The sequence below is a fragment of the Phymastichus coffea genome, unplaced genomic scaffold, assembly GCF_024137745.1.
Source record: "Phymastichus coffea isolate CEN01 unplaced genomic scaffold, Cenicafe_Pcof_1.1 PCOF00004, whole genome shotgun sequence".
NCBI lineage: Eukaryota > Metazoa > Arthropoda > Insecta > Hymenoptera > Eulophidae > Phymastichus > Phymastichus coffea.
The window spans coordinates 2,252,123-2,267,192 of NW_026706815.1; the positions used below are offsets into that span (position 1 = coordinate 2,252,123).

At 34.6% G+C, this 15,070-nt stretch overlaps 1 protein-coding gene across 1 annotated transcript in view; it reads left to right on the plus strand.

Annotated features, from left to right (window-relative positions):
* LOC131666732 (protein unc-13 homolog A-like) overlaps positions 1 to 15,070 on the plus strand; it is a 957,113-nt gene that overhangs the window by 180,013 nt on the left and 762,030 nt on the right. Inside the window, exon 4 of the mRNA XM_058939609.1 lies at positions 10,492 to 10,612. Coding sequence (XP_058795592.1) covers positions 10,492 to 10,612 — 121 coding nt within the window. The remainder of the gene's footprint in view (positions 1 to 10,491; positions 10,613 to 15,070) is intronic.

Genomic DNA, 15,070 nt, shown 5'->3' on the forward strand with positions numbered 1-15,070 from the left:
CACAGTCATACTGCCTGTTGAACGCTCCCCTCCCGGTCATTGCCCCTACGCGCCCTCTCTCTCTCGCGAACCGATCGCGGCTTCTCTCGTTCAGCCGCTCATTAACCTCGCGCGAGTCGAACGATTTTCGGTAATCGTTGCAAAATATTTATTTATTTATTTTCAGTTGCTTAGGTGTGCAGGCAACGCGCAACACGTTGCCCAACTCACCCAGATTATTGCGATTGTTCGTGAAGTAAGTATATTAATATTATTATTTAATTCTATACATGTACTTACACAGAATTTTCATTTTTCAGTGGATCAAAGAATCAATGACTGATAGACTCGTTACGCAACAATTGGCCAATCAAATTGAGAAGACCGTAGAAGAGCGAGTGAGGGCGCAGCTATGTCGCCAGAAGCGCGCAGAAATAATGAGAAGAAAACAAGAATTCTCACGATTAGAGCGCAAGAGAAAAGCTGAGCTGGCCAAGACGGTGCAGGATGAGTTAGCGGAGAAAATAAAAAAAAGATTAGTTCCAGCAAAATCATCGTCATCAGCGTCACCCTCATCTACATTATCTTCAGGATCGGAGACGTTGTCATCGTCGTCTACGTCAGCATCGTCTACGTCTGCGTCATCTACGTCTGCGTCTACCACATCTACGTCTGCAACATCATCGATGCCTTCGCTTGACATTTTACAACATGATGAGGCAATTGATTTGTCTACGAAGGTAAGAAAACACTTATATTTATTATAAAATTTATATAGTTTATGCGTTTATTTTAAACAAAATTAATTAATATTTTTAATATTTTACAGAGAACTGTGCCGAAGAAGCCACAAGTGAAGAGCAGTGAGGCTATTCAGCGTATAAAAATCATGATTCCGGCTAAACCGACAACGAGAAAGCTGACTCGCCCACTCAAGGTAGTAGGACGAGAGTTACATATGCTGTTATGATTAGTTATTATATATTTAAAATTAAATTATTATTATATTTAAAATTAAATGCTTTTATTCATAAAATTTAACGTGATGTACTATATGTTACACATTTAAATTTATTTAGCTTATATTTAATTGTATTAATTCCAATTTATTTAGAGAGTCAACTATATTAAACTAATTTCTTCACATCACCGCTGATTAGATCTGCCAGTGGGCCCTCCGACAGACTGCCTTCCCCAACAACCCATCCACCTACTCCACCCACCCACCCACACCCACCAACCTACCCTCATCAACCCACCCACCCACACCCACTTACAGAGGTTATTAAGGTAGGATGCTGTAGAAGTTGGTAAGATATTTAGTAAGCTATATGATGGTCTCTTTCATTCTCCTTCTATAGTAGGGAGCATAGTAAGCTTATGCTGGCTAAGTTTGGGCCCTCGGAGAGGGGGTAGCGTCTCTAGCTTGCTAGGTGCGTACGCCGTTTAGTGTGGATGCTGTTCTCTCTCTCTCTCTCTCTCTCTCTATGTTTATAGGTAGTTTGTATTAAATTCTAACAATATATATAGTGTATATATATAATTTTATTTTTTTATTGAAAAGCATTGTGTACATTGATCATATAATGTCTTGTTAATTTTAAATTAATTTTTTAACATCACGAGTAATTAGATTATATTGTACAATACGATCGTGTAATATTAAGCAGTAGGTTGCAGTATCTTCAGGAAAATCGGTCCGAGTTTCAAATTCTAGGCGAACATGGACTGGAACGTTTTTTAATGTTTCATTTTGTTTGGAACAGTCTATAACTATTAACGGCACTTTATTAATGAAATCCTTTTTATTGAGTAACGGCTCGTTTTCTTTACCATAGTAAGCGTTTTGATAATTGGTATACATATCGTAGAGAACAGCAAACTGATTGTGATTGATATTTAAATTGAGATTTCCATACGGATAGCATTGTGAATTGAGGAATAGCTTCACATTACTAATATTACAATGATCAAAATTACTAGAATTAACACTCGCTGAACTTTTACGTTTAGTTTGAAAAGCTAAAATAACAAAGCCAGGCTTTTTCAATTGATTGGAAGTCTTAACACTCTAGACATGCTTTGACGTACGAGGTAATTTGGATTACTCATACATTTCCCAATACATAATCCTCATACATTAACCCATACTCATTCAGTACATAAACTATAAATGATACCGCATTGAATAATAGTTTTTGCTTCTGCCTAATAATGACCATTTTGTCAATTTGAAATATCTCAGGAATTACGAAAGACAAAAAAATATCAAATATGTGAAAAATAAGGATTTGTGATTGTTATTGACCAACTAAAGATCATTTTCAAAGTTATAAACTAACCTAGTGAGGAGAAAAAAGTTCTTGGTATATTTGAGGTTCTGTAATATCTTGAATATATTTTTTTTATAAACAAAGAGAAACCACTGAAAAATTATCTCCGACTCTTCAGAATTCCTTTTTTCAGATTTGAGATATCCTCTTTTTTTTCATCGAGATATTGTTGATAGAAGTAAAATATTTTCGCATATGCTATATATGCGTACTGGAAAATTAGCTCATCGGAACGCTTCAATTATATTTCATATACATATTATTTGAAGGATCTTGAAAAAACCTCCTAAATGTACAGAGTGGAGTACATTTATTTTTCAGTTAAAAATAAGATTGAAATTTCGACCATATTTTTCTTTGGTGGGTAAAAGTAATGGCCTAGTATTGTAAATTTTTTCATTTTTAATAATTGTACAATGTTTTATTTACTATAAACAGTGAATACTTTGTTTTATGTACTGTGACGGTAAACGTCTTCTTTGCGCTATCGTCTCAATCACGAAGCTGCCTACGAGGGCAGCACTTACCGGCCGAGGATAACGAAAAACGGGAACTCGGTACGAGACGGGTCGGAACGCGTGCGAAGATGAAAGAACCAGTCGAGGATTAGCCATCCGAGAATCTAGCTGCACAGAAGAGTAAGACGCAAACAAGACCATGAAAAGAGTGCGGAAGTGAACCAGCTGACAACTGACATCGAAGTTTTCTTTGTCGTTGCCGTTTCGAGGGTGCGTGTGAAGTTTCGCAATCGTATGTGACTACGAGGGCGCGGAACCCCTCTTACGAAGTTGATAAGACAACGAGAAAAATTACAGAGACAATAACCTGAGATACCGGAAGCGGCAATACTGATTTGTTTCACTCTAATAGTGCGACCGTATATCTAAGGTAAGCTGGCCAGCTTTACACCGCGATTTCTAACGAACGGCCGCGCTTAATTGCTATGCCCTCGTACCAGCGATTCTGTAAAAATCGGTAGCGTGCATGTGATTTAACATTGCGAACAAAGAACTGTAAGCGACCTAGCGATGCATGTTATTGCCGCGCGCGCCGTATAAACATAAACACGCGGGCCAAGCATCTTGTAGAGTTAACAGAAAATAAACTAATTCAGGTTTAATTGAAACGGAAATTCATTATTATCATTAGTAATAAGTTGGTTGACTGATCCCCGTTCCCTCCTGCTCTCCGGTTCGAATTAGACAACGGCGGAAATGGTAATAGTAATAAAAATATTACTATAACGGCTAATGATGGCAACCAGTTTCAACTCCCCACTGCATTCGCTGTAATGATCCAGGTCCTCACCTTCCGGTCCCGAGAGAACGAAAAGAAGCTCGAGCTGCTAGACTCGCTAAGAGTAAATGTATCAAGTCTAACAAAGGTGTTAAACAAGATATACAATAATTGTAGCAATGTTAAGAGTCAATTTGATGACTTATCCGCAAGAATAAGCGTATTGGAAAATGCCGAAAACAGGAATACACAGCAAGATGATGAACCATTCGAGTGAGTTACGGCAGCAAGAGAACACGCGCAGGAGCGTCGCATTTCAGGATACCTTCACCTACCATTATGACACACAATTACCTCAAAGTACTCCAGCTGGATCCGGACAGAGGCCCACGGGGGCCACCGGCAGGACCCCCCACCCTACGCTCCCTTTCGGAGAGGGTGGACAGCATCAACTTAATGGAGTTAATGCTGAAGCGGATAAACAAACGCCGAGCACGTGGTCACCTCAACAAAGAACAAGTCCTTGGTCGACTACAAGGGATATTGGTCGCATTGTCTGGGGATGGAAACTGAAGTTTTCCGGAGAGGGCAACGCGAATATAGACACCTTCCTGTCTAGGCTAGATAATTTGAGGAACGGTGTAGGACTCACAGAGGATGAAATGCTCTTAGCAGTATCAGAGCTACTCGTCGGTCCCGCCCTTATCTGGTACGAGGTGATAAAGGAAGAATGGCTCTCCTACGCTGAATTTGAAACGGACGCACGGGAATGGTTCGGAAACAGCGTACAACAACAGCAACTGATGAGGGAAGTACAAAGCCGACATCAGAGCCCAGATGAACCGGTCAATGTATAGTATCAAATTAATATTTTTCAGTAAACTAAACGTTAAAAAATTTCTTATAAAAAGGCGCTTTTAAGGACATAACATTTATACCGAAGGGTTGCAACCCCCTTTTTAATAGGGGTAAATACACTATTTTTCGTACTGTTTTACGACATGTAATATAGTAAATCAGCTCGAGTGATTTAAAATCGCACTGATAATGAGAAAATACCAAAATTAAATTGACGTGTTCCCGGACTTAAAAAAAAAATAGGTTACAGGGGTGTTTCACCCCCTAGAAACCATCCCCGTCAAACTATCAGCAGGTTAATCCACCTAAGCCTGGGATAAATTATTTTAGTCGTTTGTTATTTCTTGAAATAATTTAATTTTACACCATAAGCGAGCTACCCCAACTAACCAACCTGCCTCTAACCCACCAAACCCCCATAAACCACCCTTACCGAACCAAATGCAGGCTAACCCACCTAATCCTGGAAAAAGCAACTTTAGTCGTTTGTTATTTTTTGAAATAATTGAATGTTACACCATAAGCGAGTTATCCCAGCTGAATCACATACCTCTTATCCACCTACCCCTAACCTATATAACCCCCACCCTTAGAAACCACCCTTACCGAATCACATACGAGCTAACCTTATATAAATAGCGAAAAATAAATGTATTTCTTGAATAACATTCATGTTGCATAACAATATGTCCCAAGTATTACAAATTTTATGTAATAATTATTATTTTCTTTTCATTATGAATACAAAAAAGATAAAAATAATTAATAACGGCTTATAAATATAAGATTTGAGACTAAAATAAATTATAAATAATTATTAACTATTTTGTTTTTTCGAAATTAATAATAACAGTTATAGTATCAGTTTTTTTTAATATTATTTGCATTATATTACATATAGCTGTGTATAAAAGAGAAATAATAATAGTTATTATTTTTTAAACGTAAAACTTATTTGTAATAAAGAAAAATAACAAGTAATAACAGTTAAAAATTATTAATTTCAAAAGTCGAAGTTTAATATAGTTATTATTTCTTTTTTGATCATTTACAATTTGTCAATGAGAAAAGAAATTATAACAAATAATTGATTATATTCATAGTTATAAATAGTTATTATAGTCTCAATTCCTATACTTATAAACTGTTTACTTTTTTCGATTTTCACTTGTGGTTTAGTTTACTTTTTGTTGGTACTTCACTTTGCTGTACACTTTATCTTATTTACAATTTTGTCTTATCAATGGCTCGAAGAATATAAGTTATATCAAATCTACGCCCCTTACGATAATAAGACATCCGATACATATTTCATTATTCATAGTAGTTGAAGAAAACTCAATTATTCAAAAAGTTAAAGTTTTTTTATAGTGCTGGATTTATAAATAAACTTATTTCTATATTTACATACAAATTTCCCGAACACGAAAATATAGTACATAACAAGAAGAAAAATTTTTGTCTATAACATAAGTATTTATGTTACTTATCATATATAATTTTATTCAAATATTTTTATTTGTAAACATGTGAAATATAACTCTTAAAAACGTATGATCGAATTCTATCTATAGACTAGGTTTTCTTTTGTCTTTTGTAAAATTATTCAACTGCAAAAAAGAGTATTTATATCTTGATTTTGTTTTAAATTAAAACATGAAGATCAATCCTTTGAACATAGTCAATTTATTATTTGTATATTTTCAAAGTTTACAAATACCAGATAGCGAGATTAATTTCAAATAAATTAAATTATCAGAAAAGTTGAAAGAAATATTAATAGATGCCGTGTATGAGTTTAATGATATTGATATGATTGTTGAAGAGACGTTAGATTTTCATGAAGATTATAAAGATACTGATGCTAAAATAATCGAAGATGAAGTTCAACATCACTTTCCTGATCCTGATTTTGCACCAACAAATCAGTGCACAAATGATGATGAAGAAATTACATTTGATTATAAACAAAGAGTCGTAGAATTTTGGAGGAGCGGAAAAAACAAAAACTTAAAACTAGATACTGTACAACATAGATTCAAAAAAGTTACATCTATAAGTCAACTTAAACGTTGGGCGAAAACAATTAATAAAAATGGAACTTACCGAGAAAAAATTGCGCAGATTTGTCAATACACGTTTGATAATTTAAAAGCCGCTATTGTTGGCCATGAAGATATAAGATTTAAGGATTCTCAAAATTAGTTACTAAAATTTAAAAAAGCTCATAGAATAGTATCTAGAAAAATAAATAAATTTATCACCAAAAAACATTAGAAAGTAAAGAAGAACTACAAACTAATACTGATGCTTTTGTAGCTGATGTTAAATCATGTATACCAGAAATCGGCATTGCAAACTTTTATAATTCAGATCAGAGTGGTTTCAAATTAGAAATGCACTCGGGAAGAACATTAGCAGTTGAAGGAGAAAAGCAGGTGCTATGTCTGGTACAGTCGGTTTTATCGACAACGCACAGTTATACAATTCAGCCAACTATATCAGCAACCGGGAAACTTTTATCACCACTTTTTATAGTATTAAAAGAAAAAAGTGGTCAATTCGGTCCCATAGTGGAATCTTCGTTATTTAGACCAAAAAATGTGCATGTGGAAGCATCTAAATCTGGAAAATTAACGACAAATTAGTATATTTTTGTTTATTATAATGCAATGACATAAAAAAATGTCAACATTTTTTTATTTTAGATCATTTTAAAATTTGGTTGAAAGAACTTTTTTATCCAAATGTTGGATCTCAATCTGTACTTTTACTCGACTCTTGGAGTGGACATTGAGATAAAGCTGTAAGGGAAACGATGCCGACAAACAAAATTGTGAATATAAAAAAAATTCCCACAGGAACGACAGGGAACATCCAACCACTCGATGTTTATGGATTTCGTATCTAGAAAAATTTCGTTCGACGTTTATCAGATCAAGTAATTTTGGTGGACTATAAAATGAATCTACATTTAAATAATAAAATCATAAAAATAACATCATAAAAATGCAGTCTCTTGTCCATAACCAGCTTTCTTCACCAAGATATACAAATATTTTTAAATACGCTTGGTATAAAAGCGGCTATATTGCTGAAAAACCAGCTAAAACAGATAACCCTGTTGATTTTAGTTTTGGAGATTCTTGCAATATACATTGCGAAGTAGAAGCATGTAAAAATGTTGCTATAATACGGTGAGGTTCGTATAAAAGATCATTATGTTTCAAACACTTTTTCGATGATTATCATTTCTGTAAGGAATTCGTTGAATGATATATTTTAATTTACCAATAAATAAAAAAAAGTAAAAGATGAAAATTATTATGAAAAATCAAAATATATGTAGTATCGCGTACGATGGCTCTTACGTAAATATATTTATGTATCTACATACGAATATAAATATATACTTGTATGTACGAGGTGTGCTCAAAAAGTAAGGTGACTTTGTATTTTTAAGAAAAAATATTTATTTATTTATCAATATTTATATTGTCCCCTTCAAAGTAATCCCCCTCAGATACAATACACTTATGCCAACGGTTTTTCCAATCCTCAAAGCACTTCTCATAAGCACTTTTCGGTATAGTCTTGAGCTCTTCCAGCGATGCAGTCTTTATCTCTTCAATCGTTGCAAATCTCCGTCCTTTCATAGGTCTCTTTAGTTTTGGGAATAAGAAACAGTCACATGGGGCCAAATCCGGTGAATATGGTGGTTGAGGCATGATGGTGATGTTGTTTTTGGCCAAAAAATCTCTCACAAGCAAAGATGAGTGAGCAGGGGCATTATCGTGATGCAAAAGCCATGAATTGTTTTTCCACAATTCTGGGCGTTTTCTTCGTATTGCTTCTCGCAAACGGCGCATAACTTCAAGATAATACTGTTTATTGACCGTACGTCTATATGGTAAGAACTCCTGATGTACCACGCCATGGTAATCGAAGAAAACAGTGAGCAAAACTTTGACATTTGATCGAACTTGGCGTGCTTTTTTCGGTCTTGGCTCTACTGGGCTCTTCCATAGGGACGATTGGACTTTGGTTTCGATATCATAACCATATACCCATGATTCGTCTCCAGTTATCACCTTTTTTAGTAAATCTGGGTCGTCGTTGACGTCATTCAACACTTCTTGAGCGATGCTTATACGACGGTTCTTTTGGTCAAAATTTAGCAATTTCGGAACAAACTTCGCTGACACACGTCTCATGCCCAAAACGTTAGAAAAAATTTCATGGCACGAGCCAAGCGATATACCAACATCCTCAGCAAGTTCTCTGATAGTGATTCGACGATTTTCCAGCACAATTTTCTTCACTGCTTGAACGTTTTCATCAGTTGTTGACGTGCTTGGGCGTCCAGAGCGAGGCTCGTCATTGGCATCTTCCCGGCCATCTTGGAAGAGTTTGTACCACTTGTAAACATTTTTTTTACTCAGAACAGTTTCACCGTATGCCACCGTCAACATTTCAAGTGTTTCGGAGCACTTTATTTTATTTTTTACACAAAATTTGATGCAAATCCTTTGATCCATATTTTTCGATAGCAAGAAATGCAAAACACTTATAATCTTTACGCCTCTCACAACCAAACAAAAAATGCTATACACTTGAAACTTGGTACAGATGTTTGGGAAGAATGTACCAACATAACAAAAAAAAAAAATCGATAATCGAAAGTACGTTGCCCGTGAAATTTGAAAAGTCACCTTACTTTTTGAACACACCTCGTATAGATCTATAAATGATAATTACCTCGTGTTATTCTCGTGTTTATTTTTAAGAGATATTTCTCGTCATTTTAGTACTATTAAAATAGAATGTATTAAATATATTGTTATTTGTCATAAATTATGTTTGAGCTACAGATATAATTTATCAAAAAAAATGGGATATCTCACGTACGGTGTGGAAATCAATTATTTTAAGAAAAAGCAACTGATAAACTCAATTCTCCCAAAGTTAGGTCTATTAGCCTACATTTGGTTGGGTAAGGGTGGTTTATGTAGGTTTGGCGGGTTATAGGCAGGTTGGTTAGTTGAGGTAACTCGCTCAGGTGTAGGATTAAATTATTTCAGGCAATAACAAACGACTTAACTCGTGTTTCTCAGGGTTAGGAGGTTTAGCCTGCTTGTGTTTCAGTAAGGGTGGTTTATAAGGGTGGGGGTTAGATAGGTTAGGGGTAGGTGGATAAGAGGTATGTTATACAGCTGGGATAACTCGCTTATGGTGTAAAATTCAATTATTTCAAGAAATAACAAACGACTAAACTTGTTTATCCCAGGGTTAGGTGGATTAACCTGCTGATAGTTTGACGGGAGTGGTTTCTAGGGGGTGAAACACCCCTTAAACATATTTTTTTTTAAATGCGGAAACACGTCAATTTAATTTTGGTATTTTCTCATTATCAGTGTGATTTTTAAATCACTCGAGCTGATTTATTATATTCCATGTCGTAAAACAGTACAAAAAATAGTGTATTTACCCCTATTAAAAAGGGGGTTGCAACCCTTCGGTATAAATGTTATGTCCTTAAAAGCGCCTTTTTATAAGAAATTTTTTAACGTTTAGTTTACTGAAAAATATTCATTTGATGTTGAGAAATATTAAAAAAATTGATTTTAGGGGTTGATTTTCAGGGTGGATTTCACCCCTTAAAAGCCCTTATGGGCCGATAAAAAAAAACACATATCTAATTTTTTTCAAGTACTACAACATATCCTAAAATCATTCAAATCGGTGAGGTCGGGTTAGGGTGGTTCCCTTGTTAATACACTTAGTACACTAATGATGTTATCATTAGTAATAAGTTGGTTGACTGATCCCCGTTCCCTCTTGCTCTCCGGTTAGCAAACGTGAATATTTCGATTTCTCCGCGCGCCTTCCGGTACGATTGCGTGTCGAGCGAAATACTGAAATAAAAACGGATTCTCACCCCGTTACAGTACTATAAAAAATTTTTGTCATTGGAATGTTTAACATCATTTTTATTTAAGAACGAAAGTGGTATCTGTGCGAAGAAATAAAAATATGCCTTTGATATGCACCTAAAAGTAAACAGAATCATATTGATATTTTATAGGGGCAGCAGAAAAAAGCTCAAAACATGGAGCAGAAGATAAAGCTAATAGTATCATAACAGCAATGAAAGAAAGAATGAAACAGCGAGAACGAGAAAAACCAGAAATATTTGATCTTATCCGGTAAGACTTTATGTTTATTACGTTAAACTAATTCACTTATTTATATACTACCGTTTATATTTATTTGCCCACACAGAGAAGAAATTACATAAAATAAAAATTTTTGTTATTAAAAAAATATTCATCCTCTAGAACCCTTCCGTAGTTTATTTTATAGGTTCTCGTAAGTACTTTCAGGTATAATTCCATTCCAATCGATTAATAATTTTTTTTCATGTTTTATTAATACATAAAGATAAGTTAAAAAGAAAAAAATTTTTGCCCACTTTTAAGTCCGAATATTTTTATGGGAGAAATTCCCCCACGATAAATCTAAAAAAAGGATTTGAAAGCTTCTTTAAAGAGCTTTCGAATGCAAGGTAACAGGATGTTTTGTATGATTAGCTTAAAAGTTACAGAAGTTTAAAAGGAAAAAAAAAACAGTTTTTTTCATGAATTATTATTTTGGTATCATTTATTCGTATAAGAAAATTTTACTTGGAAAAAATGTCTAATTTGTAACGTAGGATGAACTAAAATTTTCTCAGATTTATTTCGAAAAATTTTTTTCCTACATTTTGAAGTCGATTATTGTACGACTTTGTGGTATTCCATGAATGAAAGAAATCGTTATTTTTATTTTCTACAGTTTTTCAGTTCTCTGATCTATAATCAATCTAGGAATTTTCATAAAATCAGAAAAAAAATTATAACGAAAGGTTTTTATCATCTTTAAGTTACAAAGTATAAGTAATAGAAAGTCATATCCAATATATCAACAAAGTTGAATTCTTTCGGAATCATCAAAATAATATAATAAGTGTAATTCAGCTTTCTTTATAAACATAAAATAACACCGTGATACTCTAGGTAAACTGAGTTAATAAATTGCCAGTTCATTCATACTATCTTTTTAGTCGTCATAGTACGTAAACAAGAGAGATCACAGCTCAGGGGGTAACAGCTCACTGACTAGTGAACCACCCCAATCCTCCGCCTCCGATTATTCTGTAATTGAGATAAGTTATACGAGGTGTGTTCAAAAAGTAACGAGAATTTTTAAATTTCGCGGGTTTGGAGAGTCCGCTTGTATAAAATTTTTTTTTATTATGTTGGTACACATGCCCCTGAAGTACGATAAAATTTTCAGCAATATTCATTGCTTACTTTTTAAGTGGCAGCCGCTAACGTTAGACGTATTTTTCGAGCTCGGCGATTTTCGTTTGTGAAAAAAATAGATCAACGAATTTGTATTAAATTTTGCGTAAAAAATGAAATAAAGTGTAGTAAAGTTTGTCAAATGTTAACAAAGGCATATAGTGAGTCTGCTATGAGTAAAGCAAGGATTTATGAGTGGTATAAGCGTTTCCAAGATGGCCACGAAAACGTTGAAGATGACGAACGACCCGAACGCCCAAGCACATCAACAACCGATGAAAACGTGAAAAAAGTGAAAGAAATGGTTATGAACGATCGCCGAATCACAATCAGAGAAGTCGCTGATGATGTTGGCATATCAGTTGGCTCATGCCATCAAATTTTTTCGAATGTTTTGGGTATGAAACGTGTGGCAGCAAAATTCGTTCCAAAATTGTTGAATTTCGAACAAAAACAGCGGCGAATGGAAGTTGCTCAGGAGTTGCTAAATGAAGTCAATAACGATGCAGAACTACTAAAACGTGTTATAACAGGTGACGAAACATGGGTTTACGGATATGATGTCGAAACTAAGGCTCAATCGTCCCAGTGGAGGCATTCTGGATCGCCAAGACCGAAAAAGGCTCGACAAGTGCGGTCGAATGTGAAGGTTATGCTCACTGTGTTCTTCGATTTTAATGGCATAGTGCATTATGAATTCTTGCCACAAGGTCAAAAAATCAATAAGCAGTACTACCTACAAGTTCAACGTCGTTTGCGTGAAGCAATCCGAAAAAAACGCCCGGATTTGTGGCAAAACAATTCATGGCTTTTGCACCACGATAATGCGCCTGCTCACACTTCATTGCTTGTTCGTGAATTTTTGGCCAAAAACGAAACTGTAACGATGCCTCAGCCTCCATATTCGCCAGATATGGCTCCATGTGACTTTTTTCTATTTCCAAAAATAAAGAGAACATTAAAAGGCCGTCGTTTTACAAGCATAGATGACATTAAAAGCGAATCGCTGAAAGAGCTAAAAGCTATTACAAAGATTGAGTTTCAAAAGTGTTTCGAGGATTGGAAAAAGCGTTGGCATAAGTGTATTGTATCCGAAGGGGACTACGTTGAAGGCGACAACATTAATGTAGATGAATAAATAAATATTTTTTTCATAAAACGAAAATTCTCGTTATTTTTTGAACACACCTCGTAGTTCGTAAAAGAATAAAAGGCACGTATTTTTTATTATCGGCGGAAAAAGCTATCTAAGGGATGAAACCCACCCCCAAAAAACAACCCCAAAAGCAGTTCTATAGCAATATCTTTAGTTGTAATCAATATTTTTTTATGAAACAAAAAAGCACAAGATACACATCAATCTGGTCCCCGGGAGTTACAACCCCTACGTTGTATATAGAAAAAACTGTATTTTTAACTGTATTTTTACCTTACAAAATCAAAAAAATATGTTAAAAAAATTTAAAAAATGATATTCTAGTAGAAAATGATAAAACAAAATTGACGTGTTTCGGGGTTTTCCTATTATCTATTATTTCGAGGGTGAACTACCCCTTAATGTTATTAATACTATATAAGCAGTTGTTAACCGCAGATTATGCTGGTTATTTCATGTTCTATGACGCTCAAAAAAGCCAAACACATGTATACTTTTGTTCTGCCGAACACATAGGTCCTTAGCAGCCGGAAATTTGAACAAAAATGACGACAAAAAGTGGCAACGGGGTTTCATTTGTTATCACAAAATATACTAAAATTTACTGGAATGAAAATCGGCAGAACAAGGATATTTGTTTTTTACACAATTTTTCTTTCTTTCTAGTCAACCATTAATAATTTAATAAAATAATTTAATTGTTAAGCTAGATTTATTTTCGATACATAATTATTCAATTTTTATTATACAAATAACGCTTTACAAACGCTTTACAAACTTTACAAACATCGAACTCATATTGCATTGACAAATAAATATAATTAAATATGCAGAGATGAAAATTCAACAACGGCCTTTTTTAGTCTGTGAGGATATGAAGCATCGGTTGTTACATTTATTTTATATTTATTCCAGTATTTTAAAAATTCTTTGTGAACTGATTCCCCAGCCTGTTCAGACCATACCCCCAAGCCAACGTTATCCAAGAAACCTAAACAATCTTTTAAATGTTCCGTCACAACATGAACTTTTAACGTTGTAGATAATTCTGTCGCTTGAAAACTTTTTTTTAAATTTACGATGAGAGTATCTATATCACTTTTTGGTTGCGTTGTTGAAAAGCAGGCAGTAACTACTTTATCCATGGCTTTCAGGGCGTTCACAAAGCGTAAGAGTGCTAATTTTCCTACTCCGTTGCATATGTCTGAATCAAACAACTTATCAGAGTCTTTTAAAAGTTTCCGACAAGCGTTGCCCTCAAATATTTCTCCATGATAGTTTTTTGGAATCACATTCAATTTTTTTTGGCCACGTAAGAGCTTTTTCCCGACCTAATAGAGGTACTAATCCCTGCCAGAAAATATGGTTCACGTAACCTTGAAGTACATGTAATTCAGGAATCACACACCGTTCCAACACGCAAAAATCGGTCTTTTCTTCAAATAGAGGTCGATTAATAACGCTGTGGTAATTCTTGGCTACTTTCTTATCTTTTCCGATAGAACAAAAGGCTTCATAATCATTTTCAAGCATCCCATAAGTTTTCAATGGTAATACATCGCTACGATTTGAAGAACGTCTCAAAGAGTCCAGTGTTATATTGCAGTAAGGGCAAGGGAAAGAAGAAGTAGCAGTCTGTTGACCTTTTATTAATAAGAGCAGCTTGAAATCGGAGCAAAATTTAAAGGAAATATTATTGATCTGTATTAAATCAAATAAAATTTTAACGTTTTCGTAGGTCTCTTTGATGTCAGGAACTATACACAGCATTATCAAACGATAAACACTAGTTATCTTGGATTTTGCACTCACACTTCCTCCTTCGTGGTACGTTTTTCTTTTTTTCTTGAAAGGTTGATCATTGTTTTCTATAACATCATTAGCTGGTATAATCGACATACACACTTTAAAAAAACCTTGTCCGCCGTCGGCCATTACTTTTACAATATAGTTGCCGACTACATGTCGTTCACATAATATAGCGTCTAATAATTCACTTGCATCCGCCCAAATCACAGTCCTGTCTTCTTTTGCTTTACCGCTTCCGACATCAAATTTGAAACCACTGGATTTGTATAAGTTATTCAAAAATGAAGATTTTTCAGTCATATGCTGATAATTTGTAGGTACGGATTTTTTGCCAGCAGAACAACGTATGAAATTTA